Below are 26,518 nucleotides of genomic sequence, written 5' to 3'. Positions count from 1 at the left end.
TTACCTCTATCATTAATTAAACTAGTTATTAGTAGAATCTTTACAAACAAATTGTAGTAAAAGAATTCTGCGCACCTTAAAAAGGATATTTTCAACGAGCGTCCGCGTTTGGAGCTTGGGTTCAATCGAGCCTGAAATTTTACAAAAAGTCAAAAGTAATCTTTATAAATTACAAAACATCTTGAAAAAAAATTACATGTGCGTCTGAATGTATAATATGCCTGTAAAATTTCATTAAAATAATTTAACATATGAGCTACTAAAAAGATGATATTTTTTGCAAATATTAACTACATTGAGGCTTCAAGGTATACTATATTTTAGAGGTCGTCCACGTTTTACCGAAGCATATGGTATGTAAATCAAAGACACCTAGCCATCCGTCAGGGGATCGATCCCCTGATCCACTGCCTTCCCAGGCATTGGATCCCACTAAACCTCGAATATCTCATCGTCCGATCGTCGCAACATCAAATCCCAATGACCTCCCACTAGGCGCTGTATCTGGTAATTTAAACTCGCCAGTGACAAATTCAGCGCCACCTGCGACAGCTCGAATTCTATTTATGGTCATGAAAAAGAGGGCGGCAATCCTCAGCCGTCGGAAATAATGCAGAATTCAGGGAATGCTTGGCTAAATGTAGCTTGGAGGACATGGGATATGTGGGCGATTTGCTCACTTGGCACCGAGGGATAGAGAGCGGCTCGATCGTGCTGTTTTGAATGAAGAGCATGTAAGGTCTGATCACGCCCAATATTGGTTGATTGGGAGTACCATTGTGTTGGAGAGAGTTAGTTTAGTTATATTCTGGCCTATTGCCGGAGTTGTCTCTTTTTCGAAAGGAAAAAAAAAATGATCATGAGAGCAAAGCAGGCCTAAAGTATACTACGGGACTCCCAATTTTCCATCTATTTACCCCTCCGAGTTCCAGAACAAGGCGTTCAGCTCGGCCAAATCTGAAGCACAAGCAATTAACTTTACTCGTACCAGTTTGCGTTGCCCATTATCTGCTCTGCTTACACATTATATAGCCTTAAACTATATCCACCAACCTCTGCCGCCGAGCTCCTGTAGGTGCATTTCTGCTCGTGCACTCCCAAATGACAGAGACCAACTCCTTCCTTTGCAACGGTAGCATCCATGACACCGCCAGTATTATTATGCTGTACTGTTCCTGTCTGTCTGGACCATCGCATATTTGCATGATGATGCATCGCTCTGTCTTAATGCAATGCTCCTCACTGCATCCGTCTAACCGCTGGACTCCAAAACTCATGAACCCCAAATCATTGACGGCTGCTCGCCTACACTCACCTACTCTACCTGCGGCTGGACCAGCAGCAAGGTCTTGTTCCTTGGTTCAGGTAACTATTTCTGAATCCCCTTTGTCCAGTCCGATTGGGAAAACAACCATGATGGGAGTGAGACCCGGTGGTGATTGGAGGGCGTGGATCCAGGTCAGGCAGCAACATGCATGGAACAGGGATGTAGGAATCATGGTTCTGGTTTGAGACCTGGTTAATTCCTTGTGATCCAATGATCAAACATACCTTGTTTGTGCCATCATTACAGTGTTCTGAAACATGGTGGATTGGTTGTGCTGCTGATCATGCAGTGTTTGGTGTCCTGGGCTCTGGCTAATTTCAGAAATGCATGGTGTTCTCTTTGCTCCGAGGGGATTTTTTTTCTTCTTCCGGAAACACGGTACAAACGCAGACACTCACAAGGACGCACGCACACTCACCCCTATGAACACACGCACGCACACCCTTTCCCTATGAGCACCTCCGAGAGACTGGTCCGGCACATCATCTTAAGATTGACGAAGTTACCACAGACGCCTCGTAGTTGACGGGTACGTCACTCCCACTGAAAGCACAACGCCGATTAGTTTTGAAATAAATTCAGAAAAATGCGAGCACCCACGTCAAATCGGAGACTTGGACCTGGGTGCTCCCAGGGGATCTGACACAGCAGATTTGAAGATTTGTCTTTTTTTACTAATCCTAAATTCTTGTCGTGATCGGAGGGAGTAGTATATAATAGATATACCAAAAATTCTATGCTAATACATGAGAGCAAAACAGGCGTAAATCATAGTATCACTCCCAAATGTTCATCTATTTTCCCTTTCGAGTGCCAAAGCAAGGCGTTCAGCTCGTCCGAATCTGAAGCACTGGCTATTAACTCGTGACAGTGTTTTCCCATTTTTTGCTTTGCTTACCCTAATCAAGCAATTTTATTAGGTTTGGTATCAAGTGTCGCAATTTTATTTAGGTGCACATGTAACCTTAAACTATCCATCAACCTCTGTTTTGGAGGGTTGACTCCTACATGGGAGGCCAAATCGTTTGACGGCTTCATCTGATCATAATGTGATGCTAATTAGAGGGTTACTCCGTAATACGTAACGTCCAAGAGAGATTTGGGTTATCAATGGAGAGTGCTGACCCAGAACCAGTAGCAGGCCAGGCCAGGGGATACGGCCTCGTATTGGTTCACAGGCCTGCCACTGCTTATGGGCCGCGTCGCCCAGGCCCACATATGAGGCCTCTCTCTTCTCCTCGTCTACTGCTGAGCAGCACTCGATCGATCCCCGAAATCCCGATTCCCTCGCCGGAGCCACCGCTCCTCGGCTCCTCCTGCATACCGCCTTCCACCTGCGAGCCTATTCTTCTCCGTCCAAATCCGACGCCGGACAAAGCCATCTTTCAGCCGCGAAGGAAGTGCAGATCTCGACAATGGCGGCGGTGGGGCGAGGGGAGATCGAGGTCTTGCCCACCTGAGCGTCGGCGGCGACGTGGGGTAGCAGCCTAGCAGGGAAGAGCGGCGAGAGGGAGGACGCGCGGCGGAGCGGGACGGGGTGCCGGCGGGGCTCGGGTAAGATCACCAACTGCGCCTGAAACCTTTTAGTACCATACCGCTCGCTTACTGAAAATTCAACTGGTTCTTAAACTTTCGCTTCAGCAACGTTAGCAACCAAGTAGCGGTACTTTGTCCGTCCAACAAAGGGATGTTTTAACTTTGACTTAAATTTGAATGCATCTATACACTAGTCATATCTAGAACTCTAGATACATTTAAATTTTGATAAATTTGAGACATCTTTTGTACGTCGAACGGAAGGAGCAGTAGAATAGAGTTAGTACTCCCCTTGTATATAGATGCATGTGAGCCCACTTGTTAAGATTTTTGAGAAACAAGTTAAACGGTCAATAAAATTGCAAAGCAAGTGTGGTCTAAATTCTAAAATAGACCTCATATGGATTTATTAAAATTAATAAAATAAAAAAATTATTTGAATTTTGGACAAAAATTAAAAAGAAAAGAAGAAGTTGTCCATCTAAGCCCTTTGTTTCTTAACACTAACGTTGGGCTGGCAACCCCGCATTTAGCTCGATCGACTCTCACGTGCTTGGAAGTTGGAGGCGACTTACTCCACTGCCAGATGGTCAAGCAACGGACGGATAGAATACTCTCACGAAGTATGCAAACCTGCAGTACTAGGTACTCCCTCCGTTGTCATATTAAGTGACTCAAATTTATTCAAATATAGATATACATATGTCTAAAATACGTCTAGACACATTAATAAAAAGTCACTTGATATGGGACGGAAGGAATATACATGTACAGGAACGGGACATACAAATCGAGTCCTTGATAATATTGGCCGGGCTAAGTCTAGCTTGCAACTTGCGGTGATATAAGGTGTGTGCCACTGCTTTCAGGTCTTACGGAGCAGTCTCCGGCCCCCAGACCTTTCGCTTCAGTAGTAGAGACCTGTGCAAATTGCGCGCAAAAGAATGTCGTTGTTTGCTCGATTGTGTGTGGATACACGTGTCGTAGCTAAGGATTGTTGACCTCGAAACGTCGACCTCACATGCATCAGCGTCGTCTAACAGGAACTTAACACCTCCCCGTTGGATAGAACTAGTACTACTACTCTGGTAGCCCTTTTCCCTTGGATGCAAGTGCAACACTACCTCCTTTAATTTGAGGCTGTGTTTAAACACTCAGTTAGCCAGTTGCTCCCTTAAATTGTCATACACTCATACTATGCTATATATATGAAAAATAAATATTTCGTGATGTATTGACACTGAAATAACCTGAAAAGGATATTGATTTGCAATCAGATATGGCAACCATGCATGACCTTATCATACATTACCACATCAATTAAGTTTAAACTAAACCAGTAGTACTCAACGAAGCATGCCAAGATGCCATTGACATATATAATTAATTATCGACCAATTAGTTATTGATCTCACTCCTACTACGTGTATGGACCAATGGATATGGACAGCAAGAAGCTACCTATACGTGACTAATTGTGTCATGCATGACATGAAGAACGAGAGAGATGTCAACGGGCTGGTTATAAATGTACTCCCATGCATGCATTCATGCTCACATGTTTAAGAATAATAAGCAGTTATCTAGATGGCATCTTAATTAAGGCATCATCTGCAGGTGGTATGTAATCCAGACAGGCAGAGGACTTGGCTGCAGCTTGTGCTTGTCCATGTCCTTTTAAGATGCCAGAGCTGTACATCTCTTCTAGAAGCTGACCCCTGCTGTGGTCACCGTCTCTAATTATAAATCAAGGGAATGGCGTCGCCAATCGCGCGCCATGTTAATTGTGTAAGTGCTAGTGGCACTATAATAACAATTTTCCGTTTTTTGAAACTAAATAGTGTAGCGTTTGATTGCTGAGGTGGTTCGCTTCTGATTGCTAGTTATACATTCAGTGGCAAATTTGTATCAAAATAACAACAACGACGAGATGTTGGCGCTTGGATGACACACCTCTAAATCGCCCTACTTTAGCTAGTTTTAAGATACAAGTATATGCATGACTGGTGAATTTATTTTTCATGTCCTCTTTATGAAGAAAAAAATGTGACCGGTGATTTTGGAGGTTCTGTGAGTCATGTCTTTCAACATCTTCTCAAAGTAACAACAAATCTTTCAAAGATTGCAGGATCAAGAACTCAATTGTGACACAAGCACTTAACTATGTGTGTGTTCAGACTATTGTTACTGCACTAAAAATTGCAGTGATACTTTTCCATAAACAAACTGTACTAATATGACCAGGCGAGAAGATCAATAAGGCCACGTACCGTTTATAAATGCTGGGATCGACGTATTCTTCGATCACCGATAACTTTTTTTTGCAGTAAGAGCATCTCCAAAAATCTATCTAAGCGTTACTAAAACCATGGCATGTCAGTATATGGATGATGTGGATGTATAAAAAAAAGGAAGAGAGATGTAGAAACTGGTTCGCCTTAGAGAAACCCACATACCAAGACCAGAAATAATGAATATCGTTGTTGGATAAGTAATTACTTGCACCAGGTTTTTGGAGGTCAACTGTGATAAACTAGCAATAGTTTGCATGAGGTTATTTACTCTCTCTCCTCCTAGTAACAATATAAATAAACTACCTGTCGGAGAGGTTGTTAGTTTGCACGAGGCTATTCACTCTCCCTCTCCTCTTAGTAACAAGTAGTTTGGTAATGGATTGTTAAATATACTCTAAGAAATCGATCTGAAGGTTTCTTATAGAATTAGTAGTAGCTATAGTGCTACGTATGCAATATGTTGGTAATTTATTGTTTGTAAAGGCCAACTGCATCGTTTGTAAAGTTTTTGACCTGCATTTTACGACGAAAGGGACTTATTCTCGTCTGGATCCCCTTTACATGAGTCTATTTTCATGAGATATAGTACATTTAAGGATTTTATTTACATCAAGAATCGATTCCATGCTCTTTTCCATGAGAATAATCTCACCCTAATGAATGCATCATATGCTGAGGCTTTTATTTAATCAAATAGCTAGGCAACCGGTATTGCTACATAGCACCTGTAAAAATACACAATGGAAAATGGAATCATGATCATGCTAATTGCGGTAAGAATACATTGACAGATCATGATGTAGCAGTAGTCGCAACCTTCCAATTTACACCTAGATTAAAGTAATTTTTTAAATATTAAGATTTGCATTACATTGTAACCTTAAGTATATAATTTTAAGGAACTGTTATTTAAATGTGCAGTTATCTTCTTTTGGCAAATGGTGCCATTGTACACGTTGTATCCCGATTTTTTTATTTAGTTAAATGTTCAGGCTGGCTTACGCCAACCGTCTTTCAACTAAAAAAATTGTGTATTTAGGAACGGAGGGAGTAGTTAGGTGATAGTTTGTACAACACACTTGGAGTTTTTGCAAAATTTACTCTATAGTTAGTTTCTAAGACAAAAAAGGTGTAATGTTTGATTGATAAGGTAGTGCAATAGGTAGTTAATTAATTACTAGTAGTCGGTAAATACTTATAAATCAAATAAACAACACCACTGTGATTTCGGTGCTTGCTTGTCCCTCCAAATCGCTTGGTTAAGTTCTACTAATGAGGACATAAAAATTGTTTTATATTTCCAGCTGAAAAGCATGTGTGATTACTGTCTTTTTGCGATGAGTGTAATTAGTGATTTTAGGACTCGCGAATCATGTATGGCAAAGGAGTAGTTTTATAATACTTGCCTCAGATCCTTCAAGATCTTCTCTGGGGAAAAAAAACTGAAGTTTTTCAAAGATTGAGTATCGAAGCTCATCAGCGGTACAAGGACTTGATACTAACGTGTGTTCAGACTATATTATGGCTGAAAATAGTATTGTATAATCAGGCGAGACAGCTAGTCGCGATTCCGTAAAACAAAATTCCAGCAAGAACTTAGTACTTTATTTAGAAATGGTAGTGCTACGTGTGTACAATATATGTTAAAAATCTAATGTTGGGAGTAATTAACAACTAAAAGGATTCTTATTTTTTTACATCAAGAATATGACCTTTCCCACGAGAATAACCTCACCCTAAAATGCATCATATGCTGATGCTCTGTGTTAACTAGATAGCTACCGCCAACCGGTATCACCACATAACGTACGTGTGTAAGAATTCGTAATGGGAAATGGCCGTATATGATCAGAGACTAACGACTTCAACAATGACTAGGGAAGCAACATGTGAGTGGAAAACCGTAATATAACAAGAAGGGAGATATCAATCTTGGTTGGATTAGGTTTGTTGGAATTTCTGTTGAATCTGTACACGTACGAATTTGGGTTATAGTTGGACTTAATTGTAATTAACAAATGGTTAGATGTTTGAGTCGAGCATGTATAACCTAGACAATAATATATGAAGGCACAACGGGTTAACCAAAAAGACTATGTCAACATAATAGCACACACGCATGGAGAGTTGGCGGCATGTGTCGACACCTGCAAGGAAACGTGATGCAGTATCGTGGCGGTATCAATGGAGAGGAACACGCATAACCAGAGCCCCTGAGATGTGGCCGGCAATGGTGAACCTCGTGAACAACTATCGTGGTGTCATGTTGTGGTGAGTGATTGTTCCTCGGTAGATCATGGCGGCTAGGGATTTTGTTGTTACAAGTGGTATCAGAGCTCAGCCCTCAAGATACACATCTTGATGGACTCAAGGTGGTGGATCGGAACACGGTTGGTGGGCTGGGACGCTGGTGTTAGTAGGTCGGCCATGGTAACCGGTGTGATCGAAGGAAATTTGTTTGGTTTAGAGTCCCAAGACCGTTGTGGGAAGAGGTAGAAAGGACTTAAAAGGATGAGGGTAACCCCTTCTATCAGGCTAGTCATTTTTGTTGGAGACATGAAGGGGGCCACGACCTCTTATAAATTTGTATTGGTCGGTTTGGTCTAATTGGTGCATGTGGGTCGGAGATATATCATCCTCCGGAAGACATGGTGTGACATATCGGTATCAACGGGGAGGAACGCCGTAGTCAAAAACCCAAAAATGTAGCCGGTGACGATAAATCTCGTGAGCAAATATTATACATCGGTGTCATCTTATTACACAGTACGAAATCCTACTGATGTTAAAAATTGTGCGACGCATTGGAAATTAGTTTGTATAGTAAGTGAAAGGCAGGAGGATATCTTGTACATGTACTTAATTAATCTGGGACGCGCTGGACAGTGTGCGGTCTCACACAGAAGTAGGCCCTGAATGCACTCCCACTAACATACATGTATGATTAAGTTTTTTGACATACGTAAGGAGGATAACAATGCCGACGCACCTAATTAGTTTGTCGTGCAAAAGGAAAGCACACAAATTTAGACGTATTTTGTAGAAGCAACCTCATGATTAGCCCTAGGAAAGAAGATGTCCTTGCTAGGCTAGCATTCGTGCACATCAATTTTGTCCCTTTTGGTGCATGTTACGAGGCCAAGTGTATGAGGAAGGAACGGCCAAGAATGCTTACTAGGTAAGGCTTTCATGCAAAGTAAACGAAGTGGGAATGAGCATGGTCCTAGCACAGAAGAAGATTGAGCTAACCGGATAGCTGCTCTCTCTTTTCCTTTTGCCGCCTCCTCAAAGGTCTTGATTTACACATAGATATCATCAAAGCAGGAGGCCAGCAAAAGGCAAGAAAAGTAAGTTAATTATATGTTGGTGTCGAGCTTTTTTCCATCCTAGAAAGGAATCCATGATCAAAGCAGCCCCTAGTTTAGCTAACCCTTTTTGTACAATGCCCATGAAACCTTGGTGATGTTCATATATCATGTTTCTTTTCTCTCCCCCGTCCGGTGTATTTTAAGCTTTGCATGTCGGAACGATGCCTTTCAGATAATTACTGATGTAGATTGGCGTAATCCGTGACGTATTTGGTTTTGTTAAGATGATGCTTTGACCAAAAATTACTAAATTAATATGAGTTTTTTCATACATGAAACTTATATCGATAGAATGGTCCCCAAAAGTTCTTTCTCATAATTGTGATTTCTTATTATATAAATTTTATATAATAAAGTTATCCTTGGTCAAAGCCTTGTCTTAACGAGATCAAATACGTCATATGAAAACACTATAAACTTTCAGTCTAACTATCTTATCTATTGTACTTGGACAACACGTACAACTGAATAAAAGCTCTACTCATCTCTCTGCACTCAAAAGATGCAGAGCCGCCAAATTACTGCTAGTGTTGACGCTGCTGTTCATTTTAGTTTGTCCATCTCAAAGTGTTTAGTCCCATATATGTAAAAAACAACTGTCACATGTAAATTGTACACATAAAAATATGACATCTGTGGCCTACATTAAGAAAATAAATAAATTTGAAGGTCTAGTATCGAACTTATGCATGCTTAAATTTGCGTATTTTTGGGGAAGGAACTATATCTATATGTACAGAAACATTCTACCATTTGAAGATCTAGCTACTATATATATAGCTGCTGCTGTTTCACGGGGAAAGTTCATTTGCAATGCCTTAGCCTAATGGACATCATATGCAATGGAATGGCCAAAGTAATCTGCTTTTGCAGGCGGCAGGTTACATCAAATCGTTGAACCGTCTCCAACTTGGACTTTGGTGGCTGCTTTCGATTTCCTTTTGGATCGGAGCCGTTGATACGGGTCCTCTGTTCTCTTCCAAGCCACACAAAAATATCAGAAAAGTTGGAGAGATTTAGAAACCGCGGAGACTGACTGTTGGTGGTCATCGAATTTTCTGAGTGTGACACACATATATATGCATGCATTGTACTTTGAGATCATTCTATGCTTGCAACATATATCTCAAATATGTGCCGATTCTTGCCGGGGAACCCCTGAGGGGCTAGGACGTGTTTGGTTTCGTACCACAATTTTGCTTCAACACATTTACAGGTGCGCTTAATACTTCCCATGCACGCTTAAATCTAATGGCAATATATTCCAATCAATCATGCCATAAATTCCCATTATATCACTCACACAACATTGAGAGCTTCAACTTAACGTGCATTGAGCATGGCTCCGGGATTTGGACTGATTGAAATGGTGGAATTTCGTCCATTTAGTTAGGGTCCGAATCGAACAACACGGGTAAAGAAAATCTTCAACATGAACCATGTTGTCCAGAAAATGTCAGATTTATACGGTAAAGGAAACAGTCTGTGAAATTTTCATTTAGTTGTCTATATTGGATATTTGAAAACTCAAATTGTTTGGTTTAAAAAATTCAAATTGCCTATAGTAGGATTGTTAGAGGCAACTGAGTATTGTTAGGGATCTAAAAAAATGGCTTTCAAATCCGAGATAAATTTCACATTAATTGAAGAAAGGGAGGCTGTTATTTCGCAGTCTATATTATAACGATGCATATTATTAAAATGTAACCAAACCCTTAGAGTTGTATAGATGCACTTATGTTTCAACTCTATGAATACTCCCCCAGTTTCAAAATAGATGTCCTTGGGCATCTCCATTTTCCTCGAAATGCTTGTCTTTTTTACACTTCTAATGCAATTTTAGTCATTGTGTTCCTATTTTGGCCTTCATCGATATCCATAAAAGTACTCCGTTACTGAATTCTTTTTTATTCCTGCACTTTCAATAATTAAATTTTTCTTTGAGAAGAAACTAAGAAGGTTTAAATGCTTTGGTGAGGAAAAATAAAAGGACAATGAGTATGGACATTTCATCGAGGGTGGACGTTTGGCTCCCGAGCTCCGGTGAGCCTTGTAACTTTTTAAATGGAAAATATATATTGGTATGTATACAAAGTGTCTGTAACTTTTTAAAAATTATTATATGTAAAGTTTCGTCAAGAATTTTTTTTAGGAAAAAAGTTTCGTCAAGAATTACTTTAATTTGTTCTATGTTCTAAGATGACAAATCTGTGGATAGACAACGGTACATCTGTTTAAGATGTATGTATTCTTTTTTATGTAGCTCATAATTAACAATATTTTCGTAGTGAAATTCACTGACACATAATACCTCTCTATATCTACACGTGAAGCTTGACAAAACGCTACGGAGTACGTATTTCATATGGTACTGCGGAGAGCTCACTAGTCACTGCCAATAAGATCGAAGAAAAAGGACACGTTGACGGCGATTCCCTTGTCTCAATCAGTAGGCTAGTGTACAAGCAAAGAATATGGAATGATCGATAGTCCCAGCTCCCAATTTACAACCGAAGAACATTGATCCCACTAGACAGGAGAGCCGGGAGTTGGGGGGGTAAGCCTACGTGCCGCTTTGCTGTTGTAGCAGCAGTAGAAAGCATGAGATTCCAATCTTTCACTTTTTTAATCTAAACATAGCTGCACATATATAAAAAATTATCTCCCCAACTTGCAATCTGCATAAGAATCTGCACAGAGAGCATGCATGCATGCACTTTTTGTGCATAAATTTTAGGTAGGATCTATTCCTATTCCTCCAGCCTTTCTATCACCTCTTAGTTTTTCAGTGCTCTGTGTGCCTCTCTTTTGGCAAGGTGCATAGATCTACTCCTAGTTGCTAGCATCTGACCTTCTGTAGTTCCTTAACCACATAGCCTCATAGGTGTGTGCACTGTACTGTACTCATCAAAGTGTTGCCTACTTTCACATTACTTGGCCTAGTCAGCTGGTCTAGTCTTAGTCTAGTGATTGATCCTCCTTTTTTTTTTTCTTTTTTGAAAGGGTTGATCCTCCTCTTAGCTTGTTGTGTGACTCCTGCCTAAAGACCATGTGTACGTATGAATTCTATATGAACCACTCATTCTGCTGCATACATATACCATGTTGTACTTTCATATTAGTCTAGTACTGATTGATCCTGGCGATAGGCAAGTCACTCTTGCGTAAAGGAATACTCTTGTATGGAGTATGAACCACTTATTCTGCATTTTTCTCCCCCGGAACATGTTCCCTTGTCATTGGGAAGTCCTGCTGAAGAAAAGGAAAAAAGATCTCCCCAACTAGTTATTCCTTGACCTTGCATGTTTCTGAAATGTAGTGCAAGCTTTTACTCAGATTAGCATTCACCAACTTTCATCTACCCACTTTTCTTCAAAAAGAAAAACTTTCATCCTATCAACCCACCACACGCCCCTAGTTTGTCGGTTCATCGAGCGGACAACCACACGATATATAATTCGTGGAAGTAAGTAAAAATACACACCTTTTTTCAGGCTTTTTCCAACACCTTGCGTCTTGCCATGCAGAGATTGAGGAACCTAATTATTTTTTCCAGTAATTAATTGTCTAAAATCAAATCTTGCTTGCTAAACGTACACAAACTTGCACCTGATTTTTTGTCTGTACTATCAGCTCGATCCGTCGGTGATCGATCCGGGCGTGAAGCTCGTGTCGTCCTTTCCTTTGACGCGGGACGACCTGCACTGTGCCAACCCGTTTGAATTAACCATTGGAGACAAATTCAGTCCACACGTCTGCTGCAGAAAACGCGAGACTAGCTAGCGCCGCTGGCTGCCGCGTTTATAAGCCGATAATCATAGAAAAACGGAACCGCGGAAAGCGAGATTAGCTTTAGGGCTTGGAGCGTAGTAAGCCATGCGTTAAACTAAACTAATTCAGGTCGCCGATCTGTTGTCGTTTCTTAGTAATATTATTGTTCGAGTGGAGTCGCAGTCCCAGCTGGATCAGCTGCTTCTGCTGCTCCGTAGCCTTGGCTTATCGAGGAGACGAGAGGCGTAGGCAGGAGCGTCACTCCTGACGTCTTAAGCCTGCTCCCGATCTTCGTGTTCCCATGTCAACTTTGCTTTCCCTGGAGCCGTTCTTTCTTTACACTCTGCCTCTGTCTCCGTTTTAAAATTAATACGGTTACTCTCTGTTTCTAAGTCGACTGAAAAATAATTATTTCTTAGTCGACAATCGTAGCCATGCAATGAAGATGTTTTTATCCATCGGACCTATATTAATCTTACACGAATCTCAATGATTGAATCAAAAAGTTGTTATCATCGACTAAGAAATAGTTATTTCTCGGTCACCTAAAAAATAGCAAAACCGTTTAATATAAGCATTGTCTTCCTTTCGAAAGGTGTTTTTTTTAGAAAAACATGCAACCAAAATTCCACATGTTACTCAACTATCACTGAGAGAATATTTAGTTTGGTCACAGGAGAATATAGTATCGTTAGATTCATCGTCATTAATGACAGACACAAATATGGTTCTTCAATTTATATGTTGATGAAAGTTTGTATATTGCTGATTGTGAAAGAAGCAAGAACACCCTTAATTTATTGCAGATCTTGATTTCTACAGTTCGCTTCACCCTCTTGCGTTTGAAGCCACCGGGGGAATTTCTGATAGCGAAATTTGGCATGCAGCTTTACGTAGCGCACGACACCTGTCAATTTACAATTTGGAATCTCACGCACGTGTAGCTTATTGTGGAACAATTGTAGCTCCGTTAACGCTAGTAAAATGTCTTGTCACACCAACGCTAAGTTAAATTCTAGACAATGATTGCTAGGTCACGCAGTAATTATTTTGTCTTTCCTTTCTGCCACTAGTGTTTAGCAAGGATTTTGTCTCTAACGTAGATCTGCGACGAAATAACGTTACGTTTTTTCTCTGTCTTATCCAGTCCTCCGTCCACTTCCTCTCTTCATTTCAATTTGCGCATGGTCCCCGTTTCCTCCTTGGAACCGGCACCAAGCTTGAAACTGGTGCCGGACTTTCCCTTTTTTTTTCCTAGTACATTTCCTTGTGGTACGTGTGAGTAACCAGAACAAAGAGTGTACAAGTACGCTAGCATTTCGTCGTTGTCATGGAACTAGAGGAGGAAGAGGGAGAGAGAATAGACATGACTTTTCAGGAAGGATCAACTACTCTCCAATGCTCACCGAAGCTATCCAAGAAGAGCTCTTTTAAACGCACATCAATTTTGAATCACAGCTGCGTTCAGAAGGTTGATGCTGGATTTTCTTTTTTTACCGCGCGTTACCTCCTACCAAAGATTAGGTGCAGGGATGTATAAATAAAGAAAAAAATTAATAAGTGATGTGAATTTGTATAAAAATTTTCTATACAAGTCCACCTCACTTATTTTAGGACAAAGGGAGTATATGATTTAATAAAGTGATGACAGATTTGATTGAAAGGTTGCCTAATTATTGTGCACATCTTTCCCTTCATTGAAGGGATGAATATTTGCTCTCTCGATATGATACGGTACTTGATATGGGGAGGACCTCGGGGTATCGATGGGACGGAACGAACAAACATATTTACCTAGGTTCGGACTACTTCTGATTAGCTAATATCCATACTTCTACTTTGATTGAATTATTGGATAACACACAAAGTACAATAGCATTTACACCGGAGGACAACCGCGAAACCGGTTCACATACGGCGAGGAATCATCGGTGTCCGGTTACAACAGTTGAGGAACAAAAAGTATACAAAAAAAATTAGGGACGTGTACATTTCAACAAGGTAGAAACCCCTGCAATTCTTTTGAAGAAATTCATAAATAAATATAAAAAGGTTGCATGTCTAACTGCCGGTACACACGAATGCACGAGCAAGATAAAACTGTGATTTGCATGAGTAGCAAATCAAAATTGCCAGCGCTTGCTTGCTCGTTGGCGCATGCCCCTGCTGGCGACCCGCCTATATAAGCCTCAGGGCATCTCTCCCTTCCTCCGGCGGACTAGCCTCACAGGCAGGAGGCTACCAACCAAACGACCTGAAAAGGAAACCAGATTATACTAGTGTTATTACGAGTTGCCGACCGATCAACGGCCGCAGCTTCGGAAGCAAAGGCTCACTAAGCGCTTCGTAGGAACAACGACATGGGCGGCGAGAAGAAGGGCGGCCCTGCGGCGGCGCCGGCGTTCGGGTCGTCGTTGGCGTCGGTGTTCATGCATGCGGACGCGGCTGACGTGGCGCTGATGGCGCTGGGCCTGTTGGGCGCCGTGGGCGACGGCATGTCGACGCCGGTGATGCTGTTTATCACCAGCCGCATCTTCAACGACCTCGGCGGCGGCCCCGACGTCCTCAACGAGTTCAGCTCCAAGATCAACGAGGCACGCACACGCCGGCTCAACCTCATTCCTATCCATCCAAATCCATGAATGGTTGATTAACCTGCAATTTCGTTTTGATATATCAGAACGCGAGGAACCTCGTCTTCTTGGCGCTGGCCTGCTGGGTCATGGCGTTCCTCGGTGAGTCCTTCTGTAAGAGAGAGAGAGAGAGAGAGAGAGAGAGAGATACACACGACGCCAATGGCGCACGTACCTTGGTGCACAGCAAATGTTTGCCTGAACTGAAACTCTGACACACTACGTATACGTGTGTGTGCTTGCAGAGGGGTATTGCTGGTCTCGGACGGCGGAGCGGCAGGCGTCGCGGATGCGAGCCCGGTACCTGCGGGCGGTGCTCCGGCAAGACGTGGAGTACTTCGACCTGAAGGTGGGCTCGACGGCGGAGGTGATCGCCAGCGTCTCCAACGACTCCCTGGTGGTGCAGGACGTGCTGAGCGAGAAGGTCCCAAACTTCGTGATGAACGTGGCCATGTTCCTGGGCAGCTACGCCGTCGGCTTCGCTCTCCTATGGCGGCTCACCCTGGTGGCGCTCCCTTCCATCCTCCTCCTCATCATCCCGGGCTTCATGTACGGCCGGATCCTCGTCGGGCTCGCGCGGCGGATCAGGGAGCAGTACGCGGTGCCCGGCGCCCTGGCCGAGCAGGCCGTGTCGTCGGCCCGGACGGTGTACTCGTTCGCCGCGGAACGGAGCACCATGGCGAGGTTCTCGGCGGCGCTGGAGGAGTCGGCCAGGCTCGGGGTGAAGCAAGGGCTGGCGAAAGGGGTCGCCGTGGGCAGCAACGGGATCACCTTCGCCATCTGGGCGTTCAACGTCTGGTACGGCAGCCGCCTCGTCATGTACCATGGCTACCAGGGCGGCACCGTCTTCGCGGTCTCCGCCTCCATCGTCGTCGGCGGCCTGTAAGCACCATTGCACATTACATTATATCATTTCCCGCCGCCATTAACGATCGGACTGATGGTTGAGTCATTCTGTCGTGCAACTGAAGGGCGCTGGGGTCGGGGCTGTCGAACCTCAAGTACTTCTCGGAGGCGAGCGCGGCGGGGGAGAGGATCATGGCGGTGATCCGGCGGGTGCCGAAGATCGACTCGGCGAGCGACGTCGGGGAGGAGCTGGCCAACGTGGCCGGCGAGGTGGAGTTCAGGGGCGTGGAGTTCAGCTACCCGTCGCGGCCGGAGAGCCCCATCTTCAGCGGCGGGTTCAGCCTGCGGGTGCCGGCGGGGCGCACGGCGGCGCTGGTGGGCAGCAGCGGGTCCGGGAAGTCGACGGTGGTGGCGCTGCTCGAGAGGTTCTACGACCCGTCGGCGGGGGAGGTCACCCTGGACGGCGTCGACATCCGGAGGCTGAAGATCAAGTGGCTCCGCGCGCAGATCGGGCTCGTCAGCCAGGAGCCGGCGCTCTTCGCCACCAGCATCAGGGAGAACATCCTGTTGGGCAAGGAGGCCGCCACGCCGGAGGAGGTCACGGCCGCCGCCAAGGCCGCCAACGCCCACAACTTCATCTCCCAGCTGCCGCAGGGCTACGAGACACAGGTAATTCATGAATTCCGCGAATCAATTTTCCTCTCTTTGCAAGTCGCTGTCCAGTTCCTTTTCGATGGTCTATTTTGGTTCTTCCTTTGAAATGCTTATTCGATTCCTCGTTCTTTGCCTCTTCAAACTTTCTGATATGTTCGGTGGTTTAGTACGGAGTCATACAAATATATGTGGTAAAGGGAAGAAAATGATCATGGTGTTCTTTCCTGTTGTCTAAATATATTTTCTCAAAAGTCAAAAGTGAGAACCGATCAATTACAGGTAAATATGGCCCAGGTAGTTTAAAACGTATAGACGGTTCGATTCTAAAGACAAATCAGCAATATAAATTATAGAGCACCATTCTAAAAAAAAAATAGAAGCTCCACTTTGCAATTTTGCATTGACATGGATTTCCAGAGTTGTATGAGCCAAGTCCTTGCTCGAATTAGAAAAGATAAGGAATAAGATTTCCAAAATAGGATAAACCATAGAAAGGTGCTTCCATAGTGCAGTACAGCAGCCACAAACTTGTCCAAGCTAACAGAACGGAAATCAACACGTCCCGACGAAATTCTCTTCCTTGTTTATTTGATGAGGATTGGTAGCCAGCCGCAGCATGTGGCCTTGGAATCCCCAACCTCCTTGCTCCTCCTTTTGTGGGAGGTTCTTAGCTTGTCTTTCTTGAAACGGGATACCTGTGAGTACGATCCTTTATCTTGAAACCAGCAGCCGTTGTTTTTAGTGTAGCCACCTTTATTTGGAAGCAACACCAGTACTCTACTCTCAGCTAGTAGCAATCTGAGATTTAGAGAGCGATCTGTGTTGCCTTCCTATCAAATGCCGCACCTACCGAGAAAAAATATACTCTAGATGTTATGACAAAACCAAAACATATGTTGGGATGTTGGGTCATCAAATGAAAAGAGGCGGATCCGTCTGGAACGCCGGATTCCTACAAGAATTTCATAACGGGGTCTTGATTGAACATATTTAACAGACGGAAAAAAGCATGCATGGTTAACATAGCCCAGCTTTGAGTACACAATATAGTTAAAATAGTACTTGATGAAGAAAATGTAGGAGGTTCGATGAAGACCTTTTAAGAAGTATCTCTTGGAGCACCGTTAAGGATACCAAGACTCCGGAGATGGGCATAAATTTTACACAAAACTGGGCACTGGAACTACCATGAGATCCTGAAACAAAAGACTTCATTGCAGGAGATATAAGTAAAGCTGATAAACATATCAGGCACTGGACGCTATGAAGAGCTGACAAGTGGCAACAAAAACACACAAAACTAAAGCATGTCTTCAGATCATCTAAATTAGGCTAGTAACAAAACCCTACAAAAGACAACTCCAAGCAATGACTACAACACCTGACATCGTGGCACCAGGATGAACGATGGCCACGTTATGGTGTGAGTGTAACCATCCCTGCCACCAGTTCAGCATAGTTCCTCTCCCCCTAGTCCTTCTCCAGCAGACCAGCCACACAACATCCATCAACAACTGGTCAAGAAATTAATACATTAGAATGTTCAATGTTCAGTCGAAAGAATGGTGTATTAGATGCCTTCCAAAATACTGCATTACAGCATGAGTTACAGACAAACCCGAGCAACCTTTGTAGTACTACTAAATGACAGTAGTGGTAGTATAAGCTATTACAGAAGCTAATATCCTAAATTAGAACCATTATCGATCCAGTGAATGCTTGATTAAATTTCATTTATTTCCCTGTTAGCTTAGAATGACAGTACTATTTCTTCTAAGGCTGCCATAACACCACTTCACTGTGATTCGGTTCAAACTGACGATGGTATAAAAATTCAAAGCTCTCGCCTTAGAGTTTGGAGAATGGCTGGTGGTGGGACCTACAAATCATAGAGTGCTGAACCCAAGTGGAAAAGGGTGAATAGTTGGCCCACCACTCAGGGTGTGTGCCTCCATGGTCGGTGGGCACTGAAGGCAAGCAGCTACGAGGCTTTTTGCAAATCTAGTAACAAGAAAAGGCATGCCAGCCAACAGTTATGGTGTTCCAACTTTCCCTGCAAACAAGATTTCATTCAGGTCCTGTCATGCACTAAATTTTTTTGACAGCAATATGTTAGGCAGAGATCTGACAGAAGGAAGTGCCCGTGTGCATATATGTCATGGCATGACTCCTTCCACAAAGCAACTTTAATCAGCAAGAAATCAAAATGGTTCAGAAAAGCATCATTACCTGGTCTATTGCCACCCGCCACTGCAACTGTTGCGTTTCAAAGTCACTAATCGTAAAAGGGGAAAAGACGTGCCTTTTCTGGCTGCCTTGCTGTTCCAACATAGGACTTGTTCAAGATGCAGCTCCCTGGCTAATAATGGGAAACCCCCTAATGATTCAAACTCTAAGTGGTGCGCATGTAAACCTGAAAAGTTCGTTCATGGCCAGACCCACACCAACTAGCAATTTCTACTGTGTGCAAACCTGCTGTGGCCTGTGGGTCATATAAAATCAGGATGCACTAGATTTTGATGTGGGCAAACATGCTAACATAACGACCTGATAAGCACTCAAAATACCCTCCCTGTCGAATATCTACCACTTCTTATCCTTGTAACTGAACTTCCATTCTCATTGTTCAAGCACTCACGAAAAGATCACAGCAAAGTGCCCTAGAAAATAATAGACGCTTAATTTGGCCACTGACTAGAAAACACACTAGCAAGTACTACCTCCGATCCTAAATTGTTGTCGTTGTTTTAGTACGAAGTAATTGTTGTCGTTGTTTTAGTATATGAAGCAAACGGCAACAATTTAGGATAGGAGGGAGTAATAAACTACTCACAATTATTAACTGAATGTGCATGCAGATATGCAAATAGGCTTATTTTTGTGAATGATTGCTTTCAAAAGTAAGATTTACCTTGATGTGATTGCGGGGAATAAGTGTACGTCATGAGTACATAGACTAACTGTGTGTTTGGAAGACCAAGAAACAAGATTTCAAATCTGAAAAAACAAAGCTATATGGTTAAAACAATGATGTTAATGTAGCTTGTCCAATAACTAAATATCAGTGTCAAATGACTAGAATAAACAAGAGTAGTGGCCTCCAGAACTAACTGTTCTTTTCACTCATTTGCGACTATTGCCAGCCATGAACTGCTTCTGAATAGCAAGAGTGACCTACTGACCTTAGTGGGGATCAATTAATAACATGAAAGGATAGGAAGAGCAAGTTCTCAGAATAAAAAATGAATGAAATATTGTACAAATGCAAGCTTGGTGACAAACAGAACACAATATTACATGAAAGGATGCGATTTTAGGTCCGAGAATGTAAACCATGTCTGTATGAGGATGCTAGCAGTGTTGTGAGCTACTCCCTCCGTCTCATATTAAGTGACTTTTTATTACATGTACCTAGACGCCCTTTTAGGTATAGATACATTCATAATTGGGCAAATTTGAGTCACTTAATATGGGACAGAGGGAATCTGGTAGCATAACTTATCTCACCATTGAATGGAAGAATATTGTCATTTATCTGTTGCTATCTTTGTCCGTAATTGATTGGCACCAAAGGGTATAATGATCAAGCAAATCAAATAACAAAGCTAAAATATTGAATTCATCCTTGTGACACGGCTATATCACTCAGACACTGATGCTTCGAAGTGTCTCTAGGAGTCTAGGTCTTGACAACAAGGATTCCTGTCAATACTTAGGATCAACAAAAAATGTGGTTTCATCCCCTGCCTGCCTTTGACAGCTTGTGTTTGATTTTCTAGGCAACGTAAGTAGGTTAAGTAAATTTACATGCATGGAAGAATAGGACAACCCATAATAATAGAATGTTGGGTTACATGTTGAACACATGTTAGGTTCAACTTTTAAGTGGCAACACTATATGTCTATAGTCAATGGAATGATACCAGTCTAGCAGTGTGCCAACCAACAGACTGGTCATAAATATTGGTTTTCCATAAGTATAACACAGAAATTTCTAAATATTCTTCGAATGAAAGTGCTTTGGAAAGTTTTAAACAATCATCAGTTATACAATCTACAAAATAACTGTTACGCAACTTCCGAAATGGAAAGGAGGGTTGTACATACAGAAGCTTGCGAAAACAATAACTTTAGCTCACCTATGTGCCTTCTGTCTTTTCAAAGCAAACTTGGATTTCATGAATTTGTCACAAGAAATTACAGAGGCTTACAAAAGTTAGCTCATCATGAAGCTAATTCATTTTAAGCTGTTGATCTTGTCGAATTTTATTCCAATAAATTGGTATTCATACTCCGATAGTGTGATACTGACCATGTGCAAAATAAAATAGGTGGGTGAGCGTGGAGTCCAAATGTCTGGAGGGCAGAAGCAGAGGATTGCTATTGCCAGAGCAATCCTGAAGTCACCCAAGATCCTCCTCCTTGATGAAGCCACGAGTGCATTAGACACCGAGTCAGAGCGTGTTGTACAGGAGGCGCTTGACTTGGCCTCTGTGGGCAGGACAACTATTGTCGTTGCACATCGCCTATCCACTATTCGCAATGCTGACATGATTGCTGTCATGCAGTACGGTGAGGTCAAGGAGCTGGGCTCCCATGATGAGCTCATTGCTAATGAGAATGGCCCCTACTCATCTCTTGTTCGCCTTCAGCAGACTAAAGAATCAAATGAGGCTGATGAGGTCAGTGGAACTGGTAGTACTTCTGCCATGGGCCAGTCCAGCAGCCACAGCATGAGCAGGAGATTATCTGTGGCTAGCAGATCAAGCTCGGCCCGGTCATTGGGTGATGCAGGCAATGTTGACAACACTGAACAGCCGAAGCTTCCTGTACCATCCTTCAGAAGGCTGCTTATGCTTAATGCACCAGAGTGGAGGCAGGCACTTATGGGGAGCTTGAGTGCAATTGTGTTTGGAGGCATCCAGCCTGCTTATGCATACGCCATGGGAAGCATGATCTCAGTCTACTTCTTGACAGATCATGCGGAGATCAGGGACAAAACAAGGACCTATGCACTCATCTTCGTCGCTCTTGCAGTGCTCTCATTCCTGATCAATATTGGACAGCATTACAACTTTGGTGCCATGGGAGAATACCTCACCAAGAGGGTCAGGGAACAGATGCTTGCAAAAATTCTCACTTTCGAGATTGGGTGGTTTGACCGTGATGAGAACTCCAGTGGCGCTATATGTTCACAGCTTGCCAAGGACGCCAATGTTGTAAGTAGACAAACAAATATAAGCATGTTGATACTTAGATGGAAATTTATTTAACCTGGCATTTTGTGTCTGTTGTAGGTAAGATCCCTCGTGGGTGACCGAATGGCGCTCGTGATCCAGACAGTTTCAGCAGTGCTTATTGCATGCACCATGGGTCTGGTCATTGCCTGGCGACTGGCTCTCGTCATGATAGCGGTGCAACCGCTCATCATTGTCTGCTTTTATGCTCGCCGTGTCTTACTCAAGAGCATGTCCAAGAAGTCAATACAGGCACAATCCGAAAGCAGCAAGCTAGCTGCTGAAGCTGTCTCCAATCTTCGTACCATCACGGCCTTCTCATCTCAGGACCGCATCTTAGGCCTCTTCAATCAAGCACAGAATGGGCCCCGGAAGGAAAGCATCCGACAGTCATGGATTGCAGGCCTCGGCCTTGGCACTTCCATGAGCCTTATGACATGCACATGGGCGCTTGACTTCTGGTTTGGTGGCAGGCTCATAGCTGAGCACCATATTACTGCAAAGGCGCTCTTCCAGACCTTCATGATTCTTGTAAGCACGGGACGTGTGATTGCTGATGCAGGTAGCATGACAACAGACCTAGCTAAGGGTGCTGATGCAATTGCTTCAGTATTTGCTGTTCTTGACCGGGTAACTGAAATTGACCCTGACAACCCTGAGGGATACAAACCAGAGAAGCTCAAAGGCGAGGTGGACATCAGAGGAGTTGACTTTGCATACCCATCAAGGCCAGATGTGATAATTTTCAAAGGATTTTCATTAAGCATCCAACCAGGCAAGTCAACAGCCCTGGTTGGGCAAAGTGGCTCTGGCAAGTCGACCATCATCGGCCTTATAGAGCGGTTCTATGACCCACTTAGGGGATTGGTGAAGATTGATGGCAGGGACATCAGAACTTATAATCTTCGAGCCCTGCGACAGCACATTGGACTGGTCAGTCAAGAGCCAACACTATTTGCAGGCACGATCAGAGAGAACATTGTGTATGGGACAGAAACAGCAAGTGAAGCAGAAACTGAGAATGCAGCAAGGTCTGCCAATGCACATGACTTCATCAGCAACCTCAAGGATGGATATGACACATGGTGTGGTGAGAGGGGTGTTCAGCTCTCAGGAGGACAGAAGCAGCGGATAGCAATAGCCCGTGCCATCCTGAAGAACCCAGCTATCTTGCTACTTGATGAAGCTACAAGTGCACTGGACAGCCAGTCCGAAAAGGTGGTACAGGAGGCACTGGAGCGAGTGATGGTCGGCAGGACAAGTGTGGTGGTAGCACACAGGCTCAGCACAGTCCAAAACTGTGACCTGATCACTGTGCTTGATAAAGGAATTGTTGTGGAGAAGGGCACACACTCATCCCTCATGTCCAAGGGTCCCTCCGGAACATATTTTAGCTTGGTTAGTTTGCAACAAGGAGGCAGCCAGAACTGATTTTTTGCATGACAGTACAGCACTCATTTCCAAATTAGAACTACGAGCAGAGATGATCATCAGATCACTGAAACTTTCAGCAACAATGGGCTATTTTTACTCATGTTGCTCTTGCTCTATCAGCATATAGGAGTGTACCAGGCTTATCGTTTATTCATATAACTGTTTGATACGTATTGTAATGATGCAATGGTCAAGAAATCTGAGATAAGCCATATATTAGGTTGTACCTCATTTTATTCTTCTGTGGCCTATTTGTTTGAAACCACTATGATACTGTACTCATTGATCATGCACTTATAGCTAGCAATGGATATTAACTAAACTACTATATCTTGATTCGCAACAAAGTTGTGGATTCTTAAGAAATGTAAGGAAAACTAAATTAAAGAGGTCTATATTCTCTAGGGAAATCATAACACGGCGAAGCAACAAGAATGGACCGGGACCCATTTTCAGGAATGCACTTGCACTTTATCCACACTATATCACAATATGGTTTTAGTATGAGGAATTTCCAGAATCCAGAACCCTAACCCTATGATGAACATTTTACAAGTTTATTGTACAACATTATGCATTACCAGATGCAACTCTGGTGGTGGTACCAGTTTGATTTTCCTGGTGGAAGCGAAGGGGGAGGGGGGGAGTTCTTGCGGTGGCACCACAGAGGCGGTCAGGCATCATCCCCGTCGAAGGAATGGAAATTATCCTTTATAAAATGGATATATAAATAGATGCGGAAAAAATAGAGGTTCCCGCAAACCAGTTACCTGGCTCAAAAGAGTAAACTTCAGCAGCAATTACCGCAAAACTAACACTATTCATAAAGTAACCCTGCAACCTTAGGTTGCCAATCATAGAGGTGGCAATTTTAGTGTGCGCAAAGTTATAGGGTACATTATATTATACTCCCTCCGTCCCTAAGTTGTCGTGGTTTTAGTTCAAATTTGAACTAAAACAACGACAAGTATTTAGGAACGGAGGGAGTAGGTGTATCTTCATATGGACAGATATGCCTATCACAGAAATCAGTGAACTACTGAATGGTATGAATTTCCTGGTTATTGATTTAGTATACAAATTGTGCACATTTTGCATACAAGTCACAAATTTTAAGTGCTTACAAATTATACATTATCTGCATGTTCTTCACCAAGGTTACCAATATCACGATTCATATCGTAGGATCACATGATACTATAATCTGGCCTGAGGGGAATGACAAGTGCCGCACAATGGATCGTTATCAGTGGGTACAGTTGTCAGTGCGATACCATGGCTGCCCAGACTTGCTGGGATTGCGACCAGGTATGAAATTCCATGTCTTTGCAATAGCAAATAATAAGAGACAGCAGTAAATGTTGTTTACCTACAATTACAAAACAATACAGAAGGATACACGATTTGATCACTGAAAGCAGGTATAACTGTGCAAATAGCGCAAGAATTTTTCCTTACCTTCAAATAGAAGATGCATTCTATATCATGGTGGCTATGCTTTACCACCATCATCACGGTCCATGTCCTTTCCATCAGGCATGGTCTTGCTCCCAGTACTTATAACCTTTGCGTTCTTACTAGAGTTCCTCTTGGTATACTTCTTCTTATACCGATCCACCACATCATTATGATTAGTCCCAGGAGGACCTTTCCTTTTACCTCTCATTCTCTCCTGAGATTGTTTACCTTTACACTCCAGTGCAAGAACCACTGTGACTGAGGGATCTAATAGTGTATCATGCTCTGCATCCGAGTTGTCTCCCATCTCTGCTCCAGACAAATCATCCTCCAGCTCATACATCATATTGGTTACACAAAGCCCCTGATCCCCATTAGCATTCGTAGCAGAAACCACAACTTTCTGCCCCTTGCCCTTCCCACCTGAGGCTGCCCAGGATGCACTACTAGAACGTGAAATCCTCTGTGACCCGTTCATCGCCAGATGCAGCTGTAATGCCAACTTCTCATCTGGCAGGTCCGGATCACTGGTGCCCTTGCTTCCTGACCCCTCAGCTCCAGCAATGAGGACCGTCGCCTCCTTGGCACGCTTTGAAGCTGGCACAGTCTTCCCTGGGGAATTCAATTTAGACACAGTGACGGCCTCCCCCTTACCACGCACTGAAGATGTGGGCTCCCTGGCACACACATTCTTGCTACCTGGCTTCAGGGTGGGGCAGCAATCGACGCAGACGAAATTCTCCAAATCGACAGGCTGGATCAGGGCAGTACGGTGCTCAGAGGGGATGCAATGGCGGTGGACGCAGCGGTTGCAGCTGCGGCATGTGACTGAGGAGTCCTCTGGCGGGAGGTTGTCCAAGGAGAGGCAGTAGGAGCAGACGACGGCAGAGCGAATGAGGGGGAGACATTCTGAGCAGAGGAGGACGATGCGCCAGACGGAGCGGAGAGCACGGACAGGGCGAGGCTTAGCGCCCGGCGGCGGCGGCGGAAAGCGTGCGCCGCAGCATCGGCAGAGGTTTAGGTCGGGCTGGCCGCGTGTGGGCGCGGGGGGCGGCGGGGTCTGCCGTGGGGGCGCGGCACGGCGGCGCGGGCGATGCTTGGAGAGGAGGCGGGACGGCGGGGAGGGGTGGTCGGCTTTGGGGGCGGGGGTGGGGGAGCTGGGTGCCGATTGTACCATGGAAGCTAGGGTTTGGGACGGAGGAACTTGGTTGGGAAATTTGACCGGCAGAATGCGTTGTGTGTGTGTGCCGCTGCTTGGCTTCTGACTTCTTTGGTTTTTCGGCCAGTGCAGATGCCTCCAACGCATAGAGGCAATCTCTAAAGACTGCAGCCTGCTGCTTTTAGGGTTTAAAAGTAGGAAGTCCCTCTTTCTCTCGATCCAACCTCAAGAAGTAAACATCATTAAAATAAAAGGGATAGAGGAAAACCATGAGAAACATGCATGTCAACTTTACTCAGACATGAGACCCAGTTTAGAAATAAAATTGCCTCTAACCACTGCATCATTTGGTGATAAGCTTAAAAACTTAGAGGTAGAACTACCTCTAAAGAGTGTGGATGCCCTTAGAGCTGTTGGAAATATGTCCTAGAGGCAATAATAAATTTGTTATTATCATATTTTCTTGTTCTTGATAAATGTTTATTATCCATGCTATAATTGTATTAACAGGAAACTAAATACATGTGTGGATAAATAAACAAATACCGTGTCCCTAATACGCCTCTACTAGATTAGCTCGTTGATTAAAAGATGGTTAAGGTTTCCTAACCATAGACATGTGTTGTCATTTAATAACGAGGTCATATCATTAGAAGAATGATGTGATGGACAGACCCAAACCTAAGCATAGCTTTTGATCGTGTCACTTAAGTTTAAATTGCTAATGCTTTTATTATGTCAAGTATAATTTCCTTATACCACGAGATCATGCCACTCCCTAGTACCGGAAGAATACTTTGT

General features: G+C 43.5%; 2 protein-coding genes and 2 long non-coding RNA genes across 25 annotated transcripts; 2 read left to right on the top strand and 2 right to left on the bottom strand.

The window, feature by feature from the left end:
* Window positions 1–2,557: 2,557 nt before the first annotated feature.
* Window positions 2,558–4,927, top strand: LOC112271761. Its single transcript, XR_002965120.1, has 2 exons — window positions 2,558–2,881; window positions 4,481–4,927. It is a non-coding gene; the product is annotated as an uncharacterized LOC112271761 (long non-coding RNA).
* A 9,181-nt stretch (window positions 4,928–14,108) lies between these two features.
* Window positions 14,109–15,246, bottom strand: LOC112271760. The gene is made up of 3 exons (XR_002965119.1): window positions 15,105–15,246; window positions 14,633–15,008; window positions 14,109–14,550 (listed from the first exon to the last, which is right to left on the bottom strand). It is a non-coding gene; the product is annotated as an uncharacterized LOC112271760 (long non-coding RNA).
* LOC100843472 (putative multidrug resistance protein) lies at window positions 14,492–23,403 on the top strand. Its single transcript, XM_003571001.4, has 6 exons — window positions 14,492–14,890; window positions 14,977–15,031; window positions 15,175–15,811; window positions 15,901–16,444; window positions 20,761–21,648; window positions 21,727–23,403. The coding sequence occupies exons 1-6, from the start codon at window positions 14,657–14,659 to the stop codon at window positions 23,095–23,097; spliced, it is 3,729 nt and encodes a 1,242-aa protein (XP_003571049.1). The 5' UTR covers window positions 14,492–14,656; the 3' UTR covers window positions 23,098–23,403.
* Window positions 16,790–25,820, bottom strand: LOC100843170. 22 transcript variants are annotated; one of them, XR_002965110.1, is made up of 5 exons: window positions 24,559–25,820; window positions 23,682–23,870; window positions 19,341–19,426; window positions 17,526–17,943; window positions 16,790–17,275 (listed from the first exon to the last, which is right to left on the bottom strand). XR_002965110.1 is itself a non-coding variant. In XM_010235647.3 (2 exons), the coding sequence occupies exon 1, from the start codon at window positions 25,733–25,735 to the stop codon at window positions 24,593–24,595; it is 1,143 nt and encodes a 380-aa protein (XP_010233949.1). In that variant the 5' UTR covers window positions 25,736–25,819; the 3' UTR covers window positions 22,441–22,578; window positions 24,559–24,592. The 22 variants fall into 22 exon arrangements, 2 of the variants coding, with proteins under 2 accessions (XP_010233949.1, XP_014756389.1); XR_002965111.1 differs by lacking the exon at window positions 23,682–23,870 and adding an exon at window positions 18,363–18,482 and having other exon boundaries at window positions 24,559–25,819; XR_002965103.1 differs by having other exon boundaries at window positions 17,526–19,426.
* Between the last annotated feature and the right edge of the window lie 698 nt (window positions 25,821–26,518).

This window comes from Brachypodium distachyon, chromosome 3, assembly GCF_000005505.3.
Source record: "Brachypodium distachyon strain Bd21 chromosome 3, Brachypodium_distachyon_v3.0, whole genome shotgun sequence".
Classification (NCBI taxonomy): domain Eukaryota; kingdom Viridiplantae; phylum Streptophyta; class Magnoliopsida; order Poales; family Poaceae; genus Brachypodium; species Brachypodium distachyon.
Note: the sequence above shows the minus strand (reverse complement) of the source record. Positions and strands in the feature narration are given on the sequence as shown.

Excerpts from the sequence above, each read along its gene's own strand:
- LOC100843472 (XM_003571001.4), top strand. The coding sequence starts at position 14,657 with ATGGGCGGCGAGAAGAAGGGCGGCCCTGCGGCGGCGCCGGCGTTCGGG. Across the intron at positions 16,445-20,760 it reads CGCAGGGCTACGAGACACAG|GTGGGTGAGCGTGGAGTCCA; the intron begins GTAATTCATGAA and ends AAAATAAAATAG. Across the intron at positions 21,649-21,726 it reads TTGCCAAGGACGCCAATGTT|GTAAGATCCCTCGTGGGTGA; the intron begins GTAAGTAGACAA and ends TGTCTGTTGTAG.
- LOC100843170 (XM_014900903.2), bottom strand. The coding sequence starts at position 25,735 with ATGGTACAATCGGCACCCAGCTCCCCCACCCCCGCCCCCAAAGCCGAC.